The 25,739-nt window shown below is 41.9% G+C and overlaps 4 protein-coding genes across 5 annotated transcripts; 2 read left to right on the forward strand and 2 right to left on the reverse strand.

Annotated features, from left to right (window-relative positions):
* The first annotated feature begins 640 nt into the window (after window positions 1-640).
* On the forward strand, window positions 641-5,476 carry nefma (neurofilament medium chain a). Its single transcript, XM_085411232.1, has 3 exons — window positions 641-1,865; window positions 2,674-2,798; window positions 2,909-5,476. Exons 1-3 carry the CDS (start codon window positions 807-809, stop codon window positions 4,572-4,574), a joined length of 2,850 nt encoding a protein of 949 aa, XP_085267358.1. The 5' UTR covers window positions 641-806; the 3' UTR covers window positions 4,575-5,476.
* A 3,660-nt stretch (window positions 5,477-9,136) lies between these two features.
* On the reverse strand, window positions 9,137-12,029 carry LOC146665874 (neurofilament light polypeptide-like). Its single transcript, XM_085411233.1, has 4 exons — window positions 10,917-12,029; window positions 10,671-10,795; window positions 9,808-10,208; window positions 9,137-9,717 (listed from the first exon to the last, which is right to left on the reverse strand). Exons 1-4 carry the CDS (start codon window positions 11,958-11,960, stop codon window positions 9,389-9,391), a joined length of 1,899 nt encoding a protein of 632 aa, XP_085267359.1. The 5' UTR covers window positions 11,961-12,029; the 3' UTR covers window positions 9,137-9,388.
* Window positions 12,030-15,437: 3,408 nt separating this feature from the next.
* Window positions 15,438-17,351, forward strand: pgam2 (phosphoglycerate mutase 2 (muscle)). Its single transcript, XM_085413664.1, has 3 exons — window positions 15,438-15,969; window positions 16,086-16,266; window positions 16,871-17,351. The coding sequence occupies exons 1-3, from the start codon at window positions 15,553-15,555 to the stop codon at window positions 17,038-17,040; spliced, it is 768 nt and encodes a 255-aa protein (XP_085269790.1). The 5' UTR covers window positions 15,438-15,552; the 3' UTR covers window positions 17,041-17,351.
* A 1,126-nt stretch (window positions 17,352-18,477) lies between these two features.
* LOC146665876 (syntaxin-2-like) lies at window positions 18,478-23,476 on the reverse strand. Of its 2 annotated transcripts, none has more exons than XM_085413662.1 (9): window positions 23,378-23,476; window positions 23,020-23,064; window positions 22,607-22,706; window positions 21,653-21,727; window positions 21,199-21,260; window positions 20,931-21,039; window positions 19,409-19,482; window positions 19,157-19,294; window positions 18,478-19,067 (listed from the first exon to the last, which is right to left on the reverse strand). In XM_085413662.1, the coding sequence occupies exons 2-9, from the start codon at window positions 23,056-23,058 to the stop codon at window positions 18,894-18,896; spliced, it is 771 nt and encodes a 256-aa protein (XP_085269788.1). In that variant the 5' UTR covers window positions 23,059-23,064; window positions 23,378-23,476; the 3' UTR covers window positions 18,478-18,893. The 2 variants fall into 2 exon arrangements, with proteins under 2 accessions (XP_085269788.1, XP_085269789.1); XM_085413663.1 differs by having other exon boundaries at window positions 23,274-23,416.
* Between the last annotated feature and the right edge of the window lie 2,263 nt (window positions 23,477-25,739).

The following is a 25,739-nucleotide window of genomic DNA, read 5'->3' on the forward strand; positions in this document are numbered from 1 at the left end:
CCCCCTCAAAAAATGGCTTGTTTTTGACTACCCTGTGCAGCAGTGATCCAAAAAGACAAACTATGGACAATATTAATGTAAACACAAAAATACAGCATGCAGACAGGAACGCACACACACACACACACACACACACACACACACACACACACACACACACACACACACACACACACACACACACACACACACACACACACACGCTGTGGATCACTGGGTGGGCACTCCCTTTTACCTTCTTTATACCGTATTATTGACAAGAAGGATAAGAATGTTTATTTTTTCAACCGAGAATAAATGCAACTGATACTGCTGTTGAACTGCATGTTGCTGTCCATGGTGCTGAACTAAGAGGGGGCTACATCTATCTATCTATCTATCTATCTATCTATCTATCTATCTATCTATCTATCTATCTATCTATCTATCTATCTATCTATCTATCTATCTATCTATCTATCTATCTACTTTGTCAGGTTACTTTAAGCCGGACACCCACGTAACCCGTATAGCCCACGTGGTTCAGGCTGAACGGGACCCCGGACCATTAGCAGACGGCCCGAGGGGGATGCGCCCTCCCCTCCCCCTATTTCAGTGGATGGAATAAAATTGCCTCATACTTGCTTTGGCAACTGCAGAGCCTCGGATATATAAGGAGCACGCAGAGGAGGTCTCAGTCGCTGTGAGAGCCACACACCCCTCACCTGCACGCACACATACACCCACATAAACGTTCGCCACACTCCTGCACGTCCTGCACCGTCCTCCTTCATTCTTGCGCACATCCCCTTCTGTGGTCTAACCGGATGAGTTACCCGGTGGACACTGTAGGGAGTCCCTTCAGAAGAACTATGGATACCAGAACGACCAGCTATGGCTACAGCCGCTCCAGCGGCACCCCCTCCAGCGGCTTTCGGTCCCAGTCCTGGTCCCGGGCCAGTCCCGGCTCCACCGTGACCACGTCTTACAAGAGGAGCGTGAATATGCCGGCAACCCGGGCATACAGCTCAGCTGTGCTGAGCTCCGCCGACAGCGTTGATTATAGTCAAACCTCTATCCTGAACGGAGACTACAAGCGTTCTAACGAGAAAGAGCAACTTCAAGGGCTCAATGACCGGTTTGTTGTTTACATTGACAAGGTGCACTACCTGGAGCAGCAGAACAAGCAGATCGAGGCGGAGATCCAGGCACTGCGGCACAAACAGGTGTCGCGCTCCCAGATGGACGACCTCTATGACCAGGAGCTGCGGGAGCTACGGGAGCTGCTGGAGCAAATCCACCATGACAAGGCACAAATTCAGCTCGACACGGACCACATCGACGAGGACATCCAGCGGATCAGAGACCGCTTTGAAGAAGAAGCTCGCATCCGAGAGGAGACAGAGGCCATAATCCGTGTCCTGAAGAAGGACATGAGCGACTCGGAGTTGGTAAAGTCTGAGTTGGAGAAGAAAGTTCAGTCGCTGCAGGATGAAATCGCCTTCATCCGCAACAATCACGAGGAAGAAGTCAGCGACCTCATCGCCCAGATTCAGGCGTCTCAGGTGACAGTGGAAAGGAAAGACCTCCAGAAGGCTGACATCACCGAGGCTCTCCGGGAGATTCGAAGCGAACTGGAGGGCCACTCCAACCAGAACCTGCAGCAGGTGGAAAACTGGTTCATGTGCCGCTACGTCAAGCTGACCGAGGCTGCAGAGCAAAACAAGGACGCCATAAAGTCCGCCCGTGACGAGATAGCCGACTATCGCCGTCAGCTGCAGTCCAAGACGGTGGAGCTGGAGTCCGTCCGCGGTACAAGAGACTCACTGGAGAGACAGCTCAATGACATCGAGGACCGCCACAACAGCGACCTGGCCAGCCTGCAGGTAAGAAGGCAGCCCGGTAAGAGCGGTGAGTGGGCTGAGAACAGACGTTCAACTCTAAAACAAGGCAATTCTGTTTTGAAATGTCATAGATTATTCTTAAAGAATTGTGTAGCCTGTTTTTAAAACTTGATAAAAGAGTTGATGTTCTTAATAGGACACATTTATGTTTTACTGACGCAGCATTTAAGCGTGAGCCTTTAAAATCAAATAAAAAAAAGATTCACAAATATAAAATATTAGTTTCTATTATCTTTGACAGGTTCTGTAACATTTGTCCCCTTCTGCCTAACTGTGACTGTTCAGCACAAACACTTTTCTCTTAAGCAGGCTGATTGTATTCACAAGCTGGAGAGATTTCCAAGAGTCACGAAATGGTTAAAAGGGAATCGCTGCAGCAGACTCTCTCTCTCCCGCTCTCTCTCTCTCTCTTGCTGAGTCAGAGGCAATGGGTCGATGCCTTGATTGGCTCTGTCCTTGCATCACACCACTGAGATTTTAGGGCGAGGGTGGGGGTGTATTGAAAGAGTGCGGAGGCTGCCCTTGAAACAGAGGCATTCAACATCTCTAGAATACTGTATTGCGTCAGAATGTATTAAAAAGCAAGCAGCCTTGTTGCGCAGAGTCTGCAGAGTTTACAGAAAGACATGGGCAGCACTGCAACAGATAATTTGGAAAAACTATTAAGGCTTCAAAAAAAATTTGCATAATACATGAAGACTGGTTTTGAGCACTGGACCTCGTATTGCATTTAAATTATTCAACATATTCAACCCTATAACAACAGCTGATTTTTGTGTATTTCACTCAGGAAACAATTCACCAGCTGGATAATGAGCTCAAGAGCACCAAATGGGAGATGGCTCGTCACCTGCGCGAGTACCAGGACCTGCTCAATGTCAAGATGGCCTTAGACATTGAAATAGCTGCATACAGGTACAGGATACACTCATGCACAATTGAAATTTAATTTTGAAACAATATTTGCAGTCCTTTTCATATAGAAGCATACTTTAAATATCTGATTTATGCATTTGTTACACTAGGAAACTCCTAGAGGGTGAGGAGACCCACTTCAGCACTTTTCCTTACCGCCAGACTGTCACCACCACTAAAATCTCTAAGCCTAAGTCGGAGCCCACAAAGCTTAAGGTGCAGCACAAGTTTGTGGAGGAGATCATTGAGGAGACAAGGGTTGAGGATGAGAAGGCTGAAATGGATGAGGCCCTGGCAGAGCTAGCGCAAGAGCTCTCTGCCACACAGGAAGGAGAGGAGGGTGAAGAGGAAGAAGGGGAGGAGAAGGCAGAGGGAGAGGAAGCAGAGGGTGAGGTGGAAGAGGGAGAAGGAGAGGAGGGAGGAGAAGCAGAAGAAGAAGTCGTAGCTGTCACTGAAGCCAAAGTTAGCTCAAGTGCGCCCAGCAAGGAGGAAGAGGAGGATGAAAAAGGTGGTGATGAGGGAGAAGAGGGAGAGGGAGAAGGTGGTGAGGATGAGAAGGAAGAAGAAGCAGAGGGAGAAGGTGGTGAGGGTGAGGATGAGGGAGAAAAGGGGGATGATGCAGAGGGAGGTGATGAAGAAGGAGAGGGAGGAGGAGAGGAGGAAGAAGTTGAGGAGACAATGTTGTGCACCAAAGCTCCAGAGTCTAAAGCCTCTCCTGACAAAGAGAAGGCTGGAGACAAAGAGGGCAGTGGAGAAGAGGAGGGAGCAGGTGCTGAAGAAGAGAGTGGAGATCAGGATGAAGATGCAGGTAGTGACAAAGCATCCAAAAGTGGAGATGAGAAGGAGGAAAAAGAGGATGCAGGCAAAAAGGGAGATGAGAAGAAGGGAAAAGATGAGCCAGACTCAGAACCAGCTGTAACCCAGACAGAGGCTCCAAAAACTGAAGCTACAAAGGCCGAGGCCAAGAAAGAAGATGCTCCTAAATCTGAGGAAACAAAACCTGAATTTCCAAAGAAAGAAGAAGCTCCCAAAACAGAGGGATCAAAACCTGACTCTCCAAAGTCAGATTCCCCAAAGCCTGCGTCTCCCAAATCTGAATCCCCTAGGCCTGCCTCCCCCAAGTCTGAATCCCCTAAGCCTGCCTCCCCCAAGTCTGAATCTCCTAGACCTGCCTCCCCCAAGTCTGAATCTCCTAGACCTGCCTCCCCCAAGTCTGAATCCCCTAAGCCTGCCTCCCCCAAGTCTGAATCACCAAAACCAGAGTCTCCTAAATCTGAATCTCCCAAGCCTGCTTCTCCTAAAGCAGAGTCTCCAAAAGAAGCATCCCCAAAATCTAGCTCCCCAAAAGCTGAATCCCCAAAGACCGAGACCGCAAAGCCTGAGGCTCCTAAAAGCACTGAAGACAAGACTGAGAAAAAGAGCGAGCCAACAGAAGAGAAGAAAGTTGAAAAGAAAGATGTTGCCATGAACGGTGACATAGACAAGAGTAGCCCTGAGGAGAAAGAGAAGAAGGATGAAGGAAAAGAAGCTGATGTGATCACCAACGGCGTAGACGAGAGTCCTGTCAAGGAAGACGGCAGCCAGAAGGTTGTGATCACCAAGACCGTGGAGACAATCACCACCGGAGAGGATGGGTCAAAGCATGTCATCAAGTCCGTCACTGTGACCGAAACAGTGAAGGAGGCGGAAGAGATGCTGCAGGAGAAACTGGTCTCTACTAAGAAGACCGAGAAACACTCCACTCAGTCCATCAAGCAGGTGACGGAGAGTGAGTGAGCGAGCAGAGAAGGAGGGGAGGAAGGGGAGAGAACAACACAAGCAATCAATCCAGAACTAACATAACAAAGAAAATCATACAGCTAGAGCGATGTAATAAAGATAACCACTCTCAAACATACAAAACAAGTCAGAGCGAGAAGACAAAAGTTAAACGCTACAAATTTCAAAAATGCATGTTGAGTGAAAGCTTCAAACGGGCTTCACAGCAGACGCGGACAGGAGCAAGTGACTGAGATATTTTATTCTTCCTTATATTTTTTTCCTTTCTGCAGTTAGTGGGTGAGCTCACGAATGGGTGGGTGCTTGGGTGGGTGGGGTGTCTCTGCATGTTAGCTCAGGGGAGCGGAATACTTTCCTCTCTGTATGGTAGAAATACACCTTAAAAAGAGTAAATACTAGAAAGCAATCAATAAACAATATTACTGCGGAGAGGGTTTTGGAGTTGAAGCAAAAGTGGGGGACTGGCGGATGGAGGGTCCTCGATGCAGACATATGTATTCTACTGACGAAGCCTTACTTGACACGTGAAGATACCAACTGAGCCAAAAAGAAACTAACAACAACAAATACACAGCCAACAGTGACGGAAGAAATGGACGGTGATATGATAAACACAATACCATATACATCCATTTACCGAAGCAGATAAAGCTTAAGAAACCTAAAGAAACTCCTAGCCTTAAACATGCTTTTTATCAGTGTCTGTTATGTTTACCTGACTGCAACTGAAAAAAATATATACTGTAAATGATAGAAACATGCATTCCTGTATGCATAGGATGGACTTGAATTTAAATACAGAATTTAATGAGGTGCTACTGTTTGCAATCCCATGACTTTACTCATCATGAACAATTTCCCAGCAGCATTTGCTCAATAAATGTCATAAAGATCTTCAAAACGCCAACTGTCTGTTGTCACTTTATTATTCTTTTAATCATATTTTTTGCAACTGTATACAGCACTGCAGCAATACAGCATTACAGCTACGGAATATTACATAGTTTATTAGCAATTGAATGTAGTTACTGTGGTTTGTTTCCTGTCAACAGCAACATAAACCCAGCAGTGACGACAGATGTGATCACTAACAGGCTGGGTGCAGAAAATCAGTATTAAATAGCATCAGTGTCTTTTTAAAAACCCACCACAAGGGTTCCAAAAGCCTAATTTAATGACGTGGACCAGTGTGTGTTTGTGTGTAAATGGCATTTTTAAACAACAACAACAACAAAAAAAAAATCACATTAGGAGAGATAACAGAATATTAACTACAGGGAGCTATTTGAGATAATTGGGAAAACAATGCCATGGGCGATCTTGGTTGGGTGTCACTGGTTAATCATTAGTATCAGCATGAATTTCATTTAAAAATAAATGCATGGAAATAAAGTATCTCGTAGTGTACTCGCACTTCTCCGCATTGCACCAGTTTAGAAACATTAAGTCCTGGACAAGCGAGTTTGGTTCTTGTTGCTACTTTTCTTTTTAAAGAAACCAAACGAACTTGGCAGTCATGGAAGCTCGTTTCTCTGGCCTCCATTCCTCTCTTTCTTTATCCGTAAACTTTGGCTGTGTGGTGTTTAAATTAAAATAAAAGTATGTCTTAAAAGTGAGAAGCGTCACTTTTAAGCATCTATCCCTTTACTGGCACCGAGCCCAAGGCTGCTGCGCTTTAGTGATGTGCGATACCACTGATTTCCTTTCCGATCCCATACCAAGTAAAATTCAGGGTGGTATTGACGATACTGATCCGATACCGATACTTTGTACAAAAACGTATTTTATTTATTGTATCTTTTATTGTATCTCAAATTATAGCGTCAACATGATTACAGGATATCAGAGTACTCGTTCTTATCACTTAATAATGCAGAATTCATAGAAATAAAAAAACTGAAGTTGTGCGCTATTTGAACACGCTGCCTGCCTGCAGCACTAAAGGACTCCGCGAGAGACGTCATATTCTGTGATATGATTTACTCTGAGGTGTTTGACGAGGTTAGTGGTGTGGCCACAACACCTCACTTTCTTGCCACATGTATCACAAGTCTCGGCTGTTTGTGGAGGTAAAATACGGCCACACATGACTCCATTTACGCTCAGCCATTGTTGTGAGTGCGCACGCCAAGGGGCTGCAACACATTTATACAGCCATATTTCGCATATGACTATGAAAGGCGGAAGAGGAAGTAGTTCCTTCGAATGTAGACAATCCGAATGTTATAGTTTCTTTCCACTGTGTTCCTGTTAATGATAAACTACAAATTTACCCTAAATTACTAAAATATCAATATTTTAATATGCGAATCGATTCAAGAACATGAATGACTGGTATCGGAGGAATCGATATTTCAGTATCGATCCGCATATCACTACTGCGCTTATAGACTATAGTATGGCTATAGACTGTAAATAAAAGATGGATGCATACTTACAATACCTTGCTAATCAGAGGTGGGAAGTAACTACGTACAAATACTTCTTTACTGTGCTTAAGTAGAATTTTCAGGTATCTGAACTTTTACATGAGTATTTATTTTTCTGACAACTTTCAACTACATTTCCCCTTCATTTTTAAACAAATATCTGCACTTTCTTGTAGTGTTTTTATTATATTATATTTATATTAAATTGTGTTTGCAGTACTTCAGAATGTGACTAGCACTACAGAAGAGGAGGAAGCCTGAAGGGATGTTACATCAAGCGAAGCAAAGATGAATTTTGCATTTAAGCTGATGATGTTTAGATTCATTCACTGACTTCCAACTTTATACAGTCTAGTGTAAAGACAGTATAAACAAAGTAGTGTCACTGTAGGGGATGGACATCAGCCAGTTCAGTTGCATAAATCCACAAAGAGCAACAGGTCAGCTGTTCACATCATGTACACCAAGAATATCTACTGAAGCTTATATTAGAAATTATTGTGAGTTGTGATTATTTTCCCCATGCTGATCCAGTACACAGATCACTACACGGGGTTTCCCGACCTGCTGAATCCCACCCACTTTAACCCCTGCCTTGTTTTACTGTTTAGGTGTGGAGGGAAAGTCCTCGTCTGCAACGTAGGTGACAGAAAATAGCATTTTTGTTTTAAATTTTCTTTCACTGCATGTGCCCTGTATAATAGATTCAAACACAGCAGTTTGATTGAAATTAGAACGTTAAAATGTTAATAATTTCTATATTCTCATATACTAATATTTAATTATTATTATATTAATATAGCACAAGGTTCAGTTACATTTGTACAAAAATGGCTAGTAGAATTGTGTAGCTACTTTTTCCATTGTTAGTAAATTCAGAGCCTGTACTTTTTTTTGCTTTTACTTGAGTAAAAAAGTCACTTCAGTACTACAACTTTTACTGGAGTAAAGGCATCTGTACTTCTACTTAAATAAAGAAAGTCAGTACTTTTGTCACTCCTGCTGCTAATCAATGGTAGTAATCAATGCTAATAAACCTAAAATGCCCTACAAGGCACTCACATCACAAACATTGGCGACATTTCCAGTTCAGTGACTCCCAGTCTACCAACAACAGCAGCCTGTGTCAGCAAACTCCACCCCTTAAATCACAATTCAAATGATTCAGCAGGTGAAGGTGGTAACTATCCATAAACACCAAAAATATCTCTGTTATAGTCTGAAAACATGCCTTTTAATGCTCTGAACTTCACTACTCTCAATTCCTTCTGTAGGGAATTCAATTAGATCACAATGCTTTAATGTAATTGGTGACATGAGGAACACGTTTTTGATGTTATTGGGATGATTTTCTTTTCAGTTCTTCATTGCTGTTAAACAGTTGTAATGTGGTAAATGAAATTTAGCTATGTGTAAATGCCAGCATATATTTCTGTGATATTTCTGATACATACATAACATACTGAGCATATTACCTTAGCTTAATAAAGATGAATACTTCGCACCCGTTGATGCTTCTTTTCTTCCTCATATTCATTTGTCATTTCCCCTTCATTCCAATGCATAATGATCTCAGATCTTTGAAGGACTAGGCTAGTGACTATCATTGGATGTTATTCTTAAAGAGGCAATATGTGATACTTTGAGTAAACTACACAGTGAGTTTAGATACTCACTATAAATCCTGGCAACATTCAAAAGTTACAAACTTGCTCTGTAACCCAGTATATGGTGAGCAGCAAGTGATCTCAGACAGTATAGAAGATGAAAGTTTTAATCTGATTTTACTACTAAACAGTTTTTTATTTGTAAGATGAAGATTATGGTTTTTAAGCCACATTCTTTGATGTTCAAAATCAATCTTGAACTACAGCAGGATCTTTTGTGACAGTGTTTATAACACAGCAGGATAGCAATTATCTTAGAGGCAATGTTGTGACTCTAAATGTCTGCATTTGTCAGTGTGAGTGTGGTAAGTGATTGGGCTGCTCACCTCTCTGCCTGTTAAGGAAATAATAAATCAACACATGTCTCTACATTTCCAAGTGCCTATGAGGACTATATCATAAATCTGTATGCATGTCAGCATAATCTTTAAATCAGGGCTCAAAATCAGTGAGATGCACGGCTTTAAGAATAATTTATTTACCCACCAGAACTCTCACACACATACACTATTACATTCACTCAGAACTGTGCAACAAGACCTTTATGGGCTATTCGGAACATTGGTAAGCATTTAACCTTGATTTGTTGCTTTAAATGGCTGTTGGACTGTGTTATTGAGCACCATGTTAACAAGCAGATCTAAGAGGACAGCACTGTTGCCTCTACCTGTCTTTAAGCTGCAGTTTTTTTGTGGACAGTCTTGACCATAACGGTTTACTTTTTATCCTTTGTGCTCTTCTCTTCAGCTGGCTCAGGTTGGGCAGCTTTCTCTTCAACTTTCTCCTTTTTTGCTTCGGCTTTGTCATCTTTTTTTGGAACAGCTTTCACGTCTTTGTCATCAGCTTTATCTTCTTTCTCCTCACTCTTTTGAACTTCCTCCTGCTCTTGTGCTTCATCTTTTGTATCATCTTCTTTGTCATCAGCTCCTTCTGCTTTTGCCTCCTCTTGTGCTTCAGTTTCCTCCCCTTCATCTTTTCCCTCTTTCTCTCCTTCATCTTCGGCAGCTTCTGCTGCATCTTCCTTTTGCTCCTCTTCATCACCACCTGAATCAAGAGATGACAATTTAGTTACCATGACACTAATAATTGATATTTATTTGACTGATAGAACATGACTGAGCAAGTTAAACCAACCCTCGCCTTCTTCCTTATCCTCTTCCTCTACTTCCTTAGCTTCATCTTCTTTCTCACCCTCCTCCTCACCTTCCTCTTCCTCTTCATCCTTTTTCTCCTCTGTTTCTTCTCCCACCTCTTCTTCATTAGCTTCCTCTTCCTCCTTTTCCTCCTCTTCCACCTCCTCCTCACCAGGTGGGCTGGCCTCTGCTTGCTGGGCGTGGCTGGCAGAGATGATGCCTTCAGTGGTGCTGACACTGGAGCTGAGCAGGCGTGAGGTCATCAGGTAGGAGGTGCCAGAGCTCAGGCTGGAGAAGACGGGCCTAGCGAAAGAGGGTGCTGACAAACTGTGGCTGTACAACGGAGACACTCCCCCAGCCATACCTACACTGAAGCGAGACTCCTCCCCTTCCAGGAGCTTCCTGCGTCAAACAATGAAAAGAAAGGATGGGAGATCAGTTAAAAGCATGGGTCTTAAATGTAACAGTAAGTGGTCATTTATTTACTCTTAGAATTATATTGTCAGGATCTCTGTCTAAATAAATAAATAAATCTGGGCAAATTCTGAGATGATTAAACTATTTTGCTGGTAATAACTGAAATGAGTAAAGAAAATCAACAGCCTATTTATGCAAGACAATTCATAATTTTATTGGGAGGGGTTTTTGGTTGGGTCTGATTATTGGGGGGTCATAACCCCCCTGGAAATTACGCCCCTGCATGTCTCAGACATTAAATGTAAAAAAAACCTTCACTGACTCTGATACAAATCCAAAAGCATCAGTTTCCTAGGTGCCTCTAAATAGGAGTTTCTATATAATTTTGCAACGCTAAAAATAAACCCTTTATCATTTATCAGACTCACTCCCTGTTTCACCCATTACCTGTATGCAGCAATCTCGATGTCCAGAGCCATCTTGACATTCAGAAGGTCCTGGTACTCCTTCAGGTAGCGGGCCATTTCCTGTTTAGTGCCCCTCAGCTCACTCTCCAGTTCTGCAATGGTATCCTAAAGAAAAATCAAAGTTAAGTGTTATTTTATACAATGAGACAAAGGGAAATAACATACTGCAGGATCAAATGAAAACCATAAGTAACATACTTCAAAGATCTGGACGACATTTACAGACCTGCATAGCTGCTATCTCTGCACTCTGTTTCTCCTCCATGTCATGCAGCTGTTTTTCCAGGGATCCATTGAGGCCTCTGCATGCATCGATTTCCAGTATGCGGGCTTGTAGCTGGCGTCGGTACTCTCCTGCTTCGTCCTTGGAATTTCTCACAGCATCAGTGTGCTGGGCCACAGTTTCAGTCAGGGAGCCTACCTTGCTTCTGAACCACTCCTCAGCTGCCTGCATGTTCCTGGCAGCCAGCCTTTCATACTGGGACCGGATATCCCTGAGAGCCCCAGAGAGGTCTGGAGCGGCAGCCTCAGATTCCACAGCCACCTGCACACCCAGCTGGACTTGGGCCTGAAGTTCAACCACTTCACCCTCATGAATCCTCTTGAGGAAGGCCAGCTCGTCCAGCAGGATTTCCACACTTTTCTCCAGCTCAGCCTTTGCTAAGGTAACCTCGTCGGCCTCCCGACGAGCCTCCATCAGCTTGCCCTCAGCTTCTTCACGAGCCAACACCTCCTGCTCATATCGACCCTGCAGAGCACTCAGGGTTTGCTCCAGCCTCTCTCTCTGACTTAGGACAGCCTGTTGTTCTGCCCTAGCTTCATCCACAGCTGCTCTCAGGGACCGGGCCTCTTGCTCATACAGAGCTCTCAGGCGGGACGGCTCAGAGTGCCTTTGCCTCAGCAGCAGCAGTTCTGCCTCCAAGGCACGGTTCTGCTGCTCCAGCTCACGCACTCTCTCGATGAAACCGGCAAAACGGTCATTAAGGTCCTGCAGCTGGCTGCGCTCTTGTGTGCGTACAGCCCGAAACTCGGAGCTGATCTGGGCCGCTTGGCTGAGTTCCAGCTCCAGGGAAGAAGCTGGTGAGGAAGAAGAGTAGAGCACACGGCCAGGGGAGGAGTACTGCAGACGGGAGGAAGACAGTGGGGATGCATGAGTAGAGAAGCCAGAGAGGGTCCTCCCTCTAGTCACCACCACACGTGCAGGAGGCTCGGCAAAATAGCGTCTGTATGATGAGGTGGAGTAGTAAGGGTCATATCCGATGCTACTCATGGTTGAGTGTTGGGAGGAAAAGTTGCTCTTCCTCTCCTCTTGCTGTATGTGTGCGTGTGGAGGAGTGCGAAGGGCTTGGGTTTAAGTCTTGACTGCTTGCTGCTGCAGCAGCCTGCGCTTTTATAGCTGGAAGGTGGGGGCTGACGCAAGCACTTTCTGCACCCTCTGACAATGAAGGCTTGATAGGTTTACACTGCAATGGCAAGAAATGAGAAAGATATGAGCCATGGGAATACACGGAGGAGGGAAATGAGCAAGGGTTAAAAGCAGAGAGGAAGAAAAACAGTTTCTAAATAAACTAGAATATAAAAACAGCTTTTTACAGTAATTTTTAAGACTACAGCAAAACTTTAAAAAAGTCTATCACATGGCCAGTTTTAAACACATAACCTGATCTTTTTAAGAAACTGTACAGTTTTTACAGTAATTTTATGTTGTAAAAATGACAAAATATCACTCAAACACATTTTCTGTCTCCTCACTCACTGCAGAAAAAAGGGTGAGGGTGGGGCCGGGGTGTCCTCATTTTACAATCATGACACAGCATCTCTGTGTGTGGTGGGGAGCAGAACTACAGCCATGGCCTCAACACCTGCAATGAGCAAAATCCCACCCAAACAGATGGCATAACACTATTAAAGGCATGACTTAGAGTGGGTTAATGTGCAGCTAAAACAATGTCTGAACTATAAATAAATACAACATGTATCAATGGTATTAACAGGTATAGCAAAGCTTGCAAAAATACCATAATTGATTTTCATTTTTCTCAACAGGTTTCTCAACTGTCTGCTGTTAAAGGTTATTAACTTTTACATGCAGGGTGTGTTTAATACTCTTCTTTGATCCTTTAGTTAAAGAATATTTACTGTGATTTCATTTTCTGCAGAAGTTGAAAATTGTGTGTTCACCCAAATACCCCTTCTGCTATATATATATAGAACAAATATTCTCAAGAGCATCATATTGCCCATAACAGCGACACAAGATATTTAAAATATTCAGTGACTAGTTACATATTGTGTTGCCCTCATGATTTGAAACAGGAGAAAACATATCCATACTGCTATATATGGCGTGTGTGTGTGTGTGCGTGCGTGTGTGTGTGTGTGTGTGTGTGTGTGTGTGTGTGTATGTGTGTGTGTGCGTGTGAAGTAAAGAGTTTCCGTTCAAAGATTCATTTTTCTTTCCAGCTTTATGAATAAGTGAAGTGCATTGCAGTGTTTTGCAGCATGAATTGTGCAGTTTTGTGTAGTTGTCTATTGTCGTATATGGGAAAGCTCTACAGCATGTATGGCTGGTGTTCTTTGCCTTTGCAGCAAATGCCCCTGGTGCCTATAGGCAGTGCTGTGCCCAAATAAAAAGGAGGTAGGTGGTGGGAGGTGGGGGGGCTTCTGTGGGAGCTGCATAGGCTGCGCTGCTGGCTGAGTCATCGTAACAGTTGTGATCACATAAACTCCCTTGTGTACACTTTTTTTTCCCACCGTAACAGCAGTATGACAATCTGCATCGGGGCGATTTCTGGCAGACAAGGCGCTTACAGGACCTGGGGAAATAAAACAGAGAAAGTAGATCATTAACTTCTCTTCCCAAGCACATTAGATCACTTACAGCGCTAATTTCCAGGTTGGTACTTCTTGCCTTCACGATGCTGACTAACATAAAAGCTCGGCCTACATGTGAAGACGACAGTATTATCGCACTCAACATTGCTAGCATTTTACAAAAAACGATGCCAGCATCATACTTCTGATTAGAGCAACAATTTTGTGATCCATGATAGCATCTGCTGTCTTGGTGAAATAAACTAATAAGATGCATTAGTCCAGCTTGACCACCAGAGGGCCAAAAATACCATCCATTCATCTATCCAGCCACCACCAGACACAACTTAAATTAACATAATAACCAATTGTGTATTTGTTAAATGCAAGTATTTATATTATATTTATTTTCCAACTTAACTTTTCCCATTCTGCAAGACTTGTCAGACAGTTTTTTGATGGTAGGCAGCACACAGAGAATTTTTCGTTGAAAGACTACTCATCATTCTCTGTTAAACATCTTGTACTAGCCATAAAAATGAAAAAAAAAAAATAGTGACTTTTCTTCTTCCTTGTCACAGTCCTTCTCATTAGTTTATATTCTGTATAGAAGAAAATCTCAATGTCATGATCACATGATGCAGGTTGGCTTCATGCCTGGAGTTCCATTAATATTCTATTTTTGGATTATTGTATTTCCTCTGGATCATAAATTTGATTGTTCAGGACACAAGGCATCTACTTTTCCTGTTAGCTCTGCAGCTCAATGCCCCTGCTTTGTCAGCTCTTTGTCTGTCAGTGTATTTTCTCTTCCCAGCATTAAATTTAATGAAAAATACTAAAAATGTTGTCTCAGTAGCATATGTCATAGGTTCACTTTGGTGGAGCGCCAGGCCTTTTTCTATTTAAGACTAAGGATACAAAGTGATTAAGTTTTAATCAAAGCATGCAGCAGAGATGGTGACAATTTTCTATCATATGGAGAAAAGTGGATTATTGGATTTGTAACTCATTCTGTTTTCAACATACCCCTAAAATATTCTAACTGTAATTCACAAAGTTTTTTATGTGGTGTTTTTATCTCATAAAAACAAGTTTCATGTAATACAATGGTAAACATAATCGACATGATATTAGAGCAGCTCCTAGAGGTGATTAATTGAAATAACACCTTATATATTACCCTGATTTCAGATTTTACACTGACTTGATAATGTCTTTATGTTGCACCAAGATAGGCACTTCTGACAGACTTTTACACACTCCTTTTATTGTTTATGAACCTTTATCTTGTTCTTTATGATAATACATAATTGTTGTTTATAGAAGTAAGAGTAAATCTAGCACCAGTAGTCAGCCGCATATATATATATATATATATATATATATATATATATATATATATATATATATATATATATATATATATATATATATGTATTTTTTTTTATTAATTTATTAATTTATTAATTTTTTCTGCTGGCACTGGCAGCTACTGTATGCAGCTGTTTAGTGACACACTGAAAATGGAATTTCTCCAGCCATAGTGGAACACAGAGGACCTACATGAGTCATATAGTCACTGTTATGCCTACACAACAAATGCCCTGTGGACAAATATTTACTAAACATACAAAATCTTCACTGTGCAGTGAGTTGAAGAGTGAGGAAATGCTTCATCTGAGCATGAGGTTCCAACTCTGATCTTTACACTTTTCTTGCACAGATGTCAGTTTAAAAGTCATGTTGCTATTCTGGATCAGTATCTGACCTCTGGCCTTCCCAGACACCACATGTCCCAGGATAGAGGCCTGGTTCTATTGGTCCTCCCAGTGTGTCCATCAGAGTATGAAGGCCTCTCACAGGGGGAAAGTAAAGAAGGCCTGTCTGCTAGGCATTGCCATGATCCAGGTTGCTATAAAAAGGGTGTGGTATGCTGCCTTGGGCTTACTGTTGGTCAGCCAGAGTGTGTGTGAGTGTCCACAACTTAGGAGGGCTGAGGGCTCTGTGTCTGGTTTAAGTAAAAATCTAGGGAAATAGTATTAAGCATGGCTGCCGCCCATCGTTTGGTTATTGTCCGCCACGGCGAGAGCGCCTGGAACCAAGAGAACCGCTTCTGTGGCTGGTTTGATGCTGACCTCAGTGAAAAGGGAGTGGAGGAGGCCAAGCGTGGTGCCCAGGCTATCAAGAAGGCAGGCATGAAGTTTGATGTGTGCTACACCTCTGTCCTGAAACGTGCCATCAAGACCCTGTGGACCATCATGGAGGGCACAGACCAGATGTGGCTGCCTGTGATTCGTACCTGGCGTCTGAATGAGCGCCACTACGGAGGCCTCACTGGGCTCAACAAGGCCGAGACGGCTGAAAAGCACGGTGAAGAGCAGGTGAAGATCTGGCGTCGTTCCTTTGACATCCCACCTCCCCCCATGGATAAGGACCACCCTTATCACAAAATCATCAGCGAGGTGAGACAAATGCAAAGTAGCTTAGCTTTAAGCTAAGCTACTTTGCTCCAGAATTTGCTTGAGAGTGCTGTCAGTTATTAAGCTTTTGTACTTTGCGGTGTTGTTTTTGCCTCCAGTCTCGGCGCTACAAAGGCTTGAAGCCTGGTGAGCTGCCCACATGTGAGTCACTTAAAGATACCATTGCCCGCGCTCTGCCTTTCTGGAATGAAGTCATTGTTCCTGAAATCAAAGCTGGGAAGAATGTCATCATTGCTGCCCATGGGAACAGCCTCCGTGGCATTGTCAAGCACTTAGAGGGTAAGCACTGTGGACAAAGTTTACAAAAAGAAAAGAATGAGAAGGTCGGACACAGTAGATAGAGTGACTTAAAAAATGACACTGCAGAACACTTAACAGTGAAATTCTTTCATGATAGCCAAAGAGTTCTGCAGAAAGTTGACCTGAATAGCCAGTGTCACACACTTACACAGACTTTACACACATACAGACAAGAGTTGTGGATTGTCTATAAATAGCAGCAGAGGCTCACACCAGATCTCAGGGACAGGGTAGAGGGTCATGAGCTTGGTTCCCATTACAGTCACGACCTTTATGTAGAAAGGTTGTACTTTTTCAAGGAGCAGCCCAGAGACGGATAAGGGTTTTAAAGAGCTTCAAGGGCAATAGTAAATGTCAGATAGGAGTGGCAGGTCCAGTGTTGAAAGACAGAGGCAGATCTGAGGGAACTTAAAATACACTGAGATATAAAGAAAACATGCTTTACTTTTTTTTTTTTTTCTGTTGTCCATCTGTTGTCCTGTCTATGTTGCTGGGATTCTAACAGACTTACAGTACAGTGTATTGTACCCTCTGATGCTGATCTCCGCATGTCTTCATCTACTCTGTCTGCTTGCATCACCAGGTATGTCTGATGCAGCCATCATGGAGCTGAACCTTCCCACGGGAATCCCAATTGTGTATGAGTTGGATGCCAACCTGAAGCCCATTAAGCCCATGTCTTTCCTCGGTGATGAGGAAACTGTAAAGAAGGCCATGGAGGCTGTAGCTGCCCAGGGCAAAGCGAAGAAATAAGCCAGACTCCTTGTAGAGGCAGAAAAAGAGACTGTTACCCACCTTCAACCTTTTCCTCTAATCTATTAGTAGATCCTTGTTGTCCATTCCAACTGGGGAAACGTTTAATGGTTCTTTTGGAGACAGGCCACTTTCAGCCCATTAGTTTACTGTTTGCTTAAATGACAAACACAGGGATAACCTTTCAAAGCAAAACTGCAGGGCCTAACATTTGATGTCATCACACACCACTCAGTCCTTTGTGGCCAAGCCCTATTTTGTGGGCCCTCGCCAACCTGGCGCAACCAATAAAGAAACCATCTTTTTATGTAGTGCTGTATCAGTTTCATTGTCTTCCTTATCTTCTTGCACCTCTTTTCTCTTTTTGTGTCTTTAAATTACATCGTCATCCTTATCTCCCATCCTTCTTCCCTCCCTGTTTGAAAATCCGAGCTTTCAGCAAAGTGCTAAAGGTGCTGTGAAATCTTATCCAGGAGCTGTAGCGAGGGGAGGAGGGGGGAAGAGAGCGAGAAACGCAGCCTAATGGATAAGTCAATGGGTTCAACCTGGCAGCACTCCCATAATGCAGGAATATGCTTGCTCATCCTCCACTCCAGTCAGATCTCACTGAAAAACGAACACACGCAATAATTTTAAACAGGTACCTATTGAACTTAAGGCCCAGGTAAGAGTCAGTACAGACAAGTGACTGCAGTCATTGGGAGAAACATAAATGCAGACATTTCCAGATTTTTCTTGAAGGTTTTGGGTGGACTTGTCCCTTTTGACAAAGTGTTATTGAAAATTAATGCAAATTTATTCCCCAACCAAGACAACCTTTGGAAGAATGGTTCATCCCTGTACAAGTTGTTTTCATGGCTTAATAGCACAAGACGCTTTGTCATCTTCCTGCAAGTACATCCAGACTGTTTAGTTGTCCCCTTGAAGTGATTTTATGTGAGGAGAAATTCTTCAGGCCTGCGACAGCATTCTAATGCAAGCCTTTGTTTTTTTTCACAAAGTTACACCACAGTAACATTCTTTTTGATTGTCGCACATTCTCATCTTGTTAGCAAACTGAGGTCAGAGTATGGAGTGCTGCTAAAGAGAAGGCTGAGTGCTTAACATTACGGTACAGGGAAGCTTGAAATCCTAACCTTCTAATCAGTCATCCAAATGTTTCTGAATGAATGTTTCTGCTACTATTGCCCATAATATGGATCGCCACTGTGCGCACTAAAAACAACATATAGCTTTTTAGCTGAACCAAATCAACTTAAAGTTGACCTTCACTTACATTATAAATATGATTTTGCCTGTGTTCTGCCTTCAATCATCAAAGCAATCCCTTCTCCTCTTTCATTTGTGCTATCATAATACAAGACCCATGAATTAAGTACCGCACCATTCCTCACAGGTTTATTTTGAGATCGGCGTGGTCAGTTTACAGACATTTTTTCTCACTTTAACACAGTGTTATATTAAACCATTAAAAAACAAACATTAAAAAAACAAAACAACACAATATGCAGCACCATAGTTTTAAAGGGCAGCAAATAGAGAAGGAACACTGTAGTGTTGTCATGACACCTACTGGCTAAATAAGAGACTGAAGGAAAACATAAAAGGGGCTGTTTTGCCATTTCTAAAACCTAAACCCTGAGGACTAGGAATCTAAATACACTGACTGAAGGTGGTGTTAGGAAGCTGCTGCCTTGTCCACAGAATCGTTTTACTATTATCAAATGAATTCTTTTCATTAAAACAACAGCGTCATCAAAATCCTTTAGAAAGGAGCCTGAGGGGCACACAGGCAACATAAATCAGATAAAACTGACTTCAATGCACACCAGGACATTTGGTGTAGTCACTGTTCACACAGGATCAGGGGCACTATTTTTCTTGAGGGACTTCATGAAGTTCGGCAGAAATGTTATCTTATAAGGATTCTTCTTGTAGTCAACAGCTCTGCTTGTTTCTTCCTTTGATCTGTCTACATACTCTGCAGCAGTTGTGACATTTCTTTCTATGTTGTTGATTAACTCGCCCTGGGAGAAGAAAAAAAACATGAATGTCATTCACAAATATGTTACATTAATCTTCATTAAACATTCCCACGCGAGGTAGCTTGTTTTACCTGGAGTTCCAGCATCATGGCAGTGTCAACAAATATCTCGTGCAGATCTTTAATGCTGGACTCGAGGCAGAGGATTTCCTGATGGCGAAGTTCAATCTCAGTCAAAGCCTGGCTGGAAATCTGACTGTCAGAGGTGATCTGCGAAAGAGAAAATGCTCAAGCTGTGTTTGAATTATCATATAAATGGCTTCAAACCTACAAAAACTGCTTATCTGAGTAACCCCCCCAAAAAAGATGTTGGATTCCACTCACATCAGATATGAAGATGGCAAGATTGTCACGTTCCAACATCTCCTCCAACTCTTTACCTGTAGTGCTTTTATTCACTGAAAGTAACAAAAGATACTAAATAAGTTTCATCATGTTTGTGGAACTTAATTTATTGAACAACAACTAAATAAATAACAGACAAAGACCAAAACTTATTTTGTGCTGCCAAGGATGCCAGTTACTGTAGATAGTCACCACAGGATGGTGCAATTACACCTCAACTTCTACTTACTGCTATAATGATTTACATTAGTCTGTTTACTAAACGTACTACTGCACATTTAAATTACAGTGTATCGTACTGTGGAGCAGCTTAAGTACTACACTTAAAAGCAGTTTTCACAGATACACTGCACCCTGTAACTATTCTAGATGTCATCATGGGGAACCGCGTGTATGAGTGCTTATTAAACAGAGGTTCACCCTGCCAGCTGCTTAGTACAATATTAATTGCAGATTTGAAGGAAAAAAAATCTAATTTAATGGCATTAACATACTGGCAATTACCATAGCATACCTGCCACCTTTATAGGTACACCTATTCAACATCTTTTTAACATAACTCTTTATTCAGCCAATCACATGGCAACGCAGTGCATGCATTTAGACATGCAGACATGGACAAGGTGACCTGTGTTTGAGCATCAGAATGTGGAAAAAGGTGATTTAAGTGACTTTGAATGTAACATGTTTGTTGGTGTCACACTGGCTAGTCTGAAACTGTTGATCTACTGAGATTTTCCCACACAGCCATCTCTAGGGTTTTTTTAGGGAATAGGCCAAAAAAATACCCCATGAGTTTTCTGGGCAAAAATGCCTTGTTGATGCCTGAGGACAGAGGCAATGGCCAGACTGCTTCAAGCTGATAGGAACGCAACAGTAACTCAAATTATCATTCTCATTACAACATGCAGAAAAACATCTCTGAATGTAGAACACGTAGAACCTTGAATGTGATGGGCTGGCAGCCATGAAGAATTAAGGTGAAAGTTAGTCCAGTCTCTTTATTAGATAATAATAAAGTGTATCTAATAAAGTAGTTTGTGAGTGCATGTAAACTGTAAGGCAGCACTGTTTTTAACAGGAATTGAAAGGACAGTTTGCTTTACTGTTTAAATGTACAAAATAACTTCAGACTACAAAAGGAGAAAAAGAAAACTGTGAACATGACGTATAATAGAAAGCTGGTTATAATACTGTGAAGTAGTGAGTCATGAGAAAGAACAATGAACCTGACACTTATTTACAATAGAGCGCTGACCATAAACTGTAGACTGTAAATTGCTGCTCCAAAATGACACCAGCTTATTATCCAAAGTGCTATTACTATGCAAACACCCTCACAGTGACTTACACTAGTGTAGGTTTTCCTGCTAGTAAAGCATTGGCAGAAGCGCCCTCCATTCAATGCAGTATGGACTGGTGTATGAAATAAAATCCATTTACACAACCTGACGTGAGGGTGAGGAGGGACAAGTGCTCCCTTTTAGATTTGGCAACTTACCAATCTCCAGCTGTCTCTGAATTTTTGCCTTGCATTTTTCTCTGAAGGAAATTTGTGCCTCATGGTAACCCTTCATGACTTCAGCAAACCACCGAGTCAAGTACGAGTGCTGTTGAAAGAGAGCCAGAGAACGAAGTGAATCAATTCAAATGTCAATAAAGAGACCTCTGTCAGGAGTAATTTTGTCGGGCGTGTTTGAAACTGCAAAGGAGTGTCAGACAATCATCTTGCACCTGGTTTGTGACAGGAAATAAAACTACTTGCACACCTGGTTATTCCTAATACGTTGGGCTACTGTAGCTCCGGTCTCATCCCCAGGCTTCTGCATTGCTGAAAAACAATCCGATCTAACATGAATACAGGACCAAGTGAAAACTAAACAAAGTCTGCTATGTCACAGTCCTTTTCTGCAGTTACAGTAAAGAGCTCAGTGTTGTTGTCAGCTTGTTTACAAAAGGCATGTTGAGTGGGCTACACCACACTTCCTTTTTACACATTTACAAGTCAAATCCTGTGTTACAAACTATTCCCACTGTATGAGGAACTCAGCTGCACTGATCCTCCCCATTTCATTATATTAAACAATAACAACACAGCTAAATATGCATTATTCATATAAAAAAAAATGATAAATTTTATCTAACTGCACTGAAGCATGCCAAAAACTTACACTGCATAAAAGCTAATTTTGCAGTGCTTTACAAAAAAATGTGTCCACCTACATTTTAGTCTTGCTTTGATTAACTTAGCATTCTTCTTGGTCTCATTGTTCAGCAACTCCAGCTCATCTTTGTTTCCTGGGAAGAACAAAACAAGTTCAGTCCACAGAGGAAATAACTACTGTGTGTGGTGAATATCACCACAGACAGACACCACGGGTGTCAAAAAGGATTAAGTTTTATATATAGTGCTTTTCTGATGTTCATATTATATCTGCAATTTTAAAAACAGTTGGTATGTTGTACAAAATGTGAATAAAAACAGAATGCATTGATCAGCAAATCTGATAAACATATTTTATTTATAATAGAAAATGTACAATTTAAAATAAACATTACTCATTTTATGTCTCAAATGTCTCAAAATTGGGATAGGACAAGAAAATGTTAAAAAAAAGTTAAATAAAAGGTAAGTGGTACTAAGAAGAAAGAGCTGGGGAACTGACACTGGGTCAGTAACATGAGTAGGAATAAAAAGAGCATCTTAGAGAGGCCAGTGAAATTGCATTTTTGAGTATTAATATTGTCTACTCAAAAATAAACTACAAAATGCACCGCTGCTATAAGCACAACAAGTCATTTCTTAATAACGGTGTGTAAAGAATACCACCACAAGCTGGAGACGGTTTAATTTGAGGTACCTAGTGACCTTTTGCACGCTACACTGTTATTATCTCCATCTGTGGGTGTATATGTGTGTGAGTATATGCAGATTTTGAAGCTATATCTAAACTTCCTAAGCATGTTGATCTGTGTAACATTTACCAAGTCTGTTGCTGTACAAACAGCTTCAGGTGTGTTTGTCAAAGGCTGTTTAGACTCTTTGTTGTGTGTGTTTCTTGTTGCTGTTGTGTGACAAGGAGAATTTGAGACCGTTTGAATGCTTCAGCATAACAACAAAGAATTCACTTTTGTCCTTGCTTCTTTTTGAAAATAAAAATAAAAATCAGCACTTACTCTTGTCTTGACTCGGAAACGCAAGGATGGCAGCTTGTCTTCTCCCCACATCCTCTGCTTGACAGGAGATTTTTTCAATGAGGCCTCTCACCTCCCCCACCTACACATGCATGGATGCAAACACTACTGTTACACAGCTTGGAACACACAACATGAAAATATTATATGGGGTATGGTGGTGGGAACTGGTCTGACAGCACACATGGTACTTTGCTTTTGTGAGGCTAACACATTTCTAGCACAATGAACACACGTTTATCAGACAACCCCTGCCAGAAATTACACATTTAAATGTAATTACACAGTCTATGACAGTTAACCTATGTATTAAGTATTGCCTTTAAAATATTGTACATATGAAATTTGAGCTATTTCAGAAAGAACAGCGTAGCTCAAAGCTGTGTCATGTTTACCGTTTTGAAAAAATCCTCCATGTCTTTCGTGGCCGTCATTTCGTCCTTTTACAGGTGAGGAAAAATGACATTAGTCCGTTAAAGAGATCTGAAAAACACCACCTTTACAGGGAAAATCCCTTGAATGTTTTAGCATTAATATCTAATACTAAAAAACAAAACACAAAGCGCGCTGCTGGTATAAGCGAGACAAACTGGATGTAGGCTTTTTTCCGAGAAAGTCTTTTCACTTTAAAAATCTTTTAAAAACCTACCAAACGGCTAACACACGGTCGGCATTACGGTGACTACAACGACAAAAAGAAGAATCCCTCGTAATACTGTTACTTTCGGTATTGGCGATAAGGCTCGGCCTCACCTGCTCTCTGCCCTTCCTCTTGTTAGCACAGCTCGATGAGCTCACCTGTGTAATAAAGTGCGCTGGTACGCAGGCGCGTTACCGTCACAACAAAGCAAACAAAGAGCCTGTCCTGCGGCTAAAGGTACTGTACTTACGGAGCAGGTGTGGGAGTGATGCACCTGCCGTCTGTTTACTGTAGTTCACCGAGACTTAGCATTAGAACTATACCAGGGAGTGAGATTTAGGGGATTGAAAGGCTTTTCCTACACGGGAGTTAACCAGTACGAATCCCAGTGCTAACATACTGTATGCTGTGCGGTTAACTGCAGCCAGGGCATAGCTTGTAATTGCCCAATACCCACAAACACCTCTACAAATGTTTGGTAACAAGCCCTAGCTAACTGGTTTTAATGGGCAGGTCTTTTTTTTCCTTCAACAATTACTCAAATCACACCGGAATGTGTACATACTGTACACAGAATAGTTTCAGCTATCAGAATAAAATTCAGCTAATGTCATCTGATTAGGACTCTGAGGCTTTACTTGTTCCAGACTCAGGTCTCCAACCATATTCAATGGAATTCAGACTACTATCAAATTACCAATATGCCAATTAAACCTCAGTTTTTGTTAGTGTGCTGTGTTGTACAGCATCTACTCATCTGAAGGTCGCTGGATTGAGCCCTGAATCTTCCAGTCTGCGTGCCAAAGTATCCTTGGCATCCTGAGCTGCCCCCAATGCATCCATCAGAGTGTGGGTGTGTGTGTGAATGTTAGAAAGCACTTAAGCATAGATAAAAGCATTGCATGAATGTGTGTCTGATTGGGTGAACCAGGCTTGTAGAAAGTGCTTTGAGTGCTCGACTCAGTAGAACGGGACTATGTAAGTGCCAGTCCATTTACCATTTAGTCTACAGGTGCTTCTACTGTGAATATTAGTAGCTTTCTAAAAATGATTCATTCTCATAAATATGAAAATATATGAAACAATCTGCTTAAATTTATAAGTGGGAAATCTCAGGTAATGTAGCTATAAGGCACAGGGCACAAGTATGCCTTTGTATCTGATCAAGGCCTTTTAACTCTTCCCCAATCTTTTACATACATAAAAAAATACAAAACTCTTTTGAGGTTCCAGCTTCTTCAGTTTTATATAGTCTTTACATGTTTTTGTTATCCTGCTCATGTATCCTCTGATTTCAACCGTGGTTTTAGCACTTGGATGCAAGGACATATTTTTTGATGTACGTGTTTATGCAGTAAGCTATTTGACTCTAATTTAATAATTTAAATCCCCCAAATCAATGTTTAGGTCTTCTTCATGCTTGTGCTAAGGAGAAAAAGCAGGTAAAATCACTACTATAGTTTAGATATTGTCAAACAACCACTTAATTGACATGTGGTGTTTTTTCCCTAGCCGCATGTTGGTCACCAATTTGTGGGGATTTGAACTGATTAGTATTTCTAGAAAACAAGTTGTTTTCAGGATTACATTATTAAACTCAAGTACTGTGTAGATGTTTCCTTTCCTGCAAATAAGTGAAAAAAACAATGAAATATTTTCAATTCAGTGTATATCTTGAGTAGTTCCACTGAAAAACTTCATAGCAGATACTACATCATGCATGTAGAACAGCTTTTCTACATCCTAGATTTGAAAGATCTTCTGTGACTTGTTTCAGTTGGGCTCATAATTTATTCATGATGCCTGGCTGATTAGAAATTATTATGTTAGCGCACTTTTTTTTCTGTATAAGGAAATGATGCAGATTTCTCCTGGTTTATTTTTCTCCACTCCCTTTTTGTGTAGGTGAGCAAAAAGGGATTCTAAGTATTCCATCCATGCCTCCACCCCTGCCATGTTGTAAACAGAGGTGCTGTTGATGTTGCACTCATCAGTGCCTGCTACTCCATGGAAGATTAGAGGGAAACCCTGGGACCTCGAAAGAGAAAGAATTGCATAGTCCACGTGCGTGTCTCTAGATTACCGTCTTGAGAAATAGTTTACATTTACATTTCCTTATCAAAAGCTTTTCTTTTGTTAAGTTCTCTCCATCATAAAAGATTGCATTAGAAATGCAGGATTGGACCTAACATTGATTGGAGAGGAAAATTAAAGGAGGCCGGGAGGAGGAGCTGGTCATCTGGTTGGGGTCTGAGCTGGTGGGCTGCTCTGCTGCTGCGGTGGCCAGGACGGTCTGCTTGTCTCCACCACAGAGTGAAGGGAACCATCTCCTGGGTATGGGGGCTGATTGCCTCTCTGGACGTATTGGTGCCTGGACCTGGGAGTATAGAGTGTGTATGGGAAGTGAGTATGTGTACGGCGTCTATTTCTTTGTCTCCATGTTGGGTGTGCGTGCGCGAGGGAGGGAATGCATGC

Source organism: Rhamphochromis longiceps, linkage group LG7, assembly GCF_057381845.1.
Source record: "Rhamphochromis longiceps isolate RC_006_pf linkage group LG7, R_longiceps_female_GT1.1, whole genome shotgun sequence".
NCBI lineage: Eukaryota > Metazoa > Chordata > Actinopteri > Cichliformes > Cichlidae > Rhamphochromis > Rhamphochromis longiceps.

Coding starts and splice junctions, on each gene's coding strand:
- nefma (XM_085411232.1), top strand. CDS start 807: ATGAGTTACCCGGTGGACACTGTAGGGAGTCCCTTCAGAAGAACTATG. Junction 1,866..2,673: donor GCGACCTGGCCAGCCTGCAG/GTAAGAAGGCAG, acceptor TATTTCACTCAG/GAAACAATTCACCAGCTGGA. Junction 2,799..2,908: donor ATTGAAATAGCTGCATACAG/GTACAGGATACA, acceptor TTGTTACACTAG/GAAACTCCTAGAGGGTGAGG.
- LOC146665876 (XM_085413662.1), bottom strand. CDS start 23,058: ATGACGGCCACGAAAGACATGGAGGATTTTTTCAAAACG. Junction 21,261..21,652: donor AATCAAAGCAAGACTAAAAT/GTAGGTGGACAC, acceptor ATTGTTTTTCAG/CAATGCAGAAGCCTGGGGAT. Junction 19,295..19,408: donor TTGCCATCTTCATATCTGAT/GTGAGTGGAATC, acceptor TCTCTTTCGCAG/ATCACCTCTGACAGTCAGAT.
- pgam2 (XM_085413664.1), top strand. CDS start 15,553: ATGGCTGCCGCCCATCGTTTGGTTATTGTCCGCCACGGCGAGAGCGCC. Junction 15,970..16,085: donor ATCACAAAATCATCAGCGAG/GTGAGACAAATG, acceptor TTTTGCCTCCAG/TCTCGGCGCTACAAAGGCTT. Junction 16,267..16,870: donor CATTGTCAAGCACTTAGAGG/GTAAGCACTGTG, acceptor TTGCATCACCAG/GTATGTCTGATGCAGCCATC.
- LOC146665874 (XM_085411233.1), bottom strand. CDS start 11,960: ATGAGTAGCATCGGATATGACCCTTACTACTCCACCTCATCATACAGA. Junction 10,209..10,670: donor ATCGAGATTGCTGCATACAG/GTAATGGGTGAA, acceptor TGTTTGACGCAG/GAAGCTCCTGGAAGGGGAGG. Junction 9,718..9,807: donor GGATAAGGAAGAAGGCGAGG/GTTGGTTTAACT, acceptor CTCTTGATTCAG/GTGGTGATGAAGAGGAGCAA.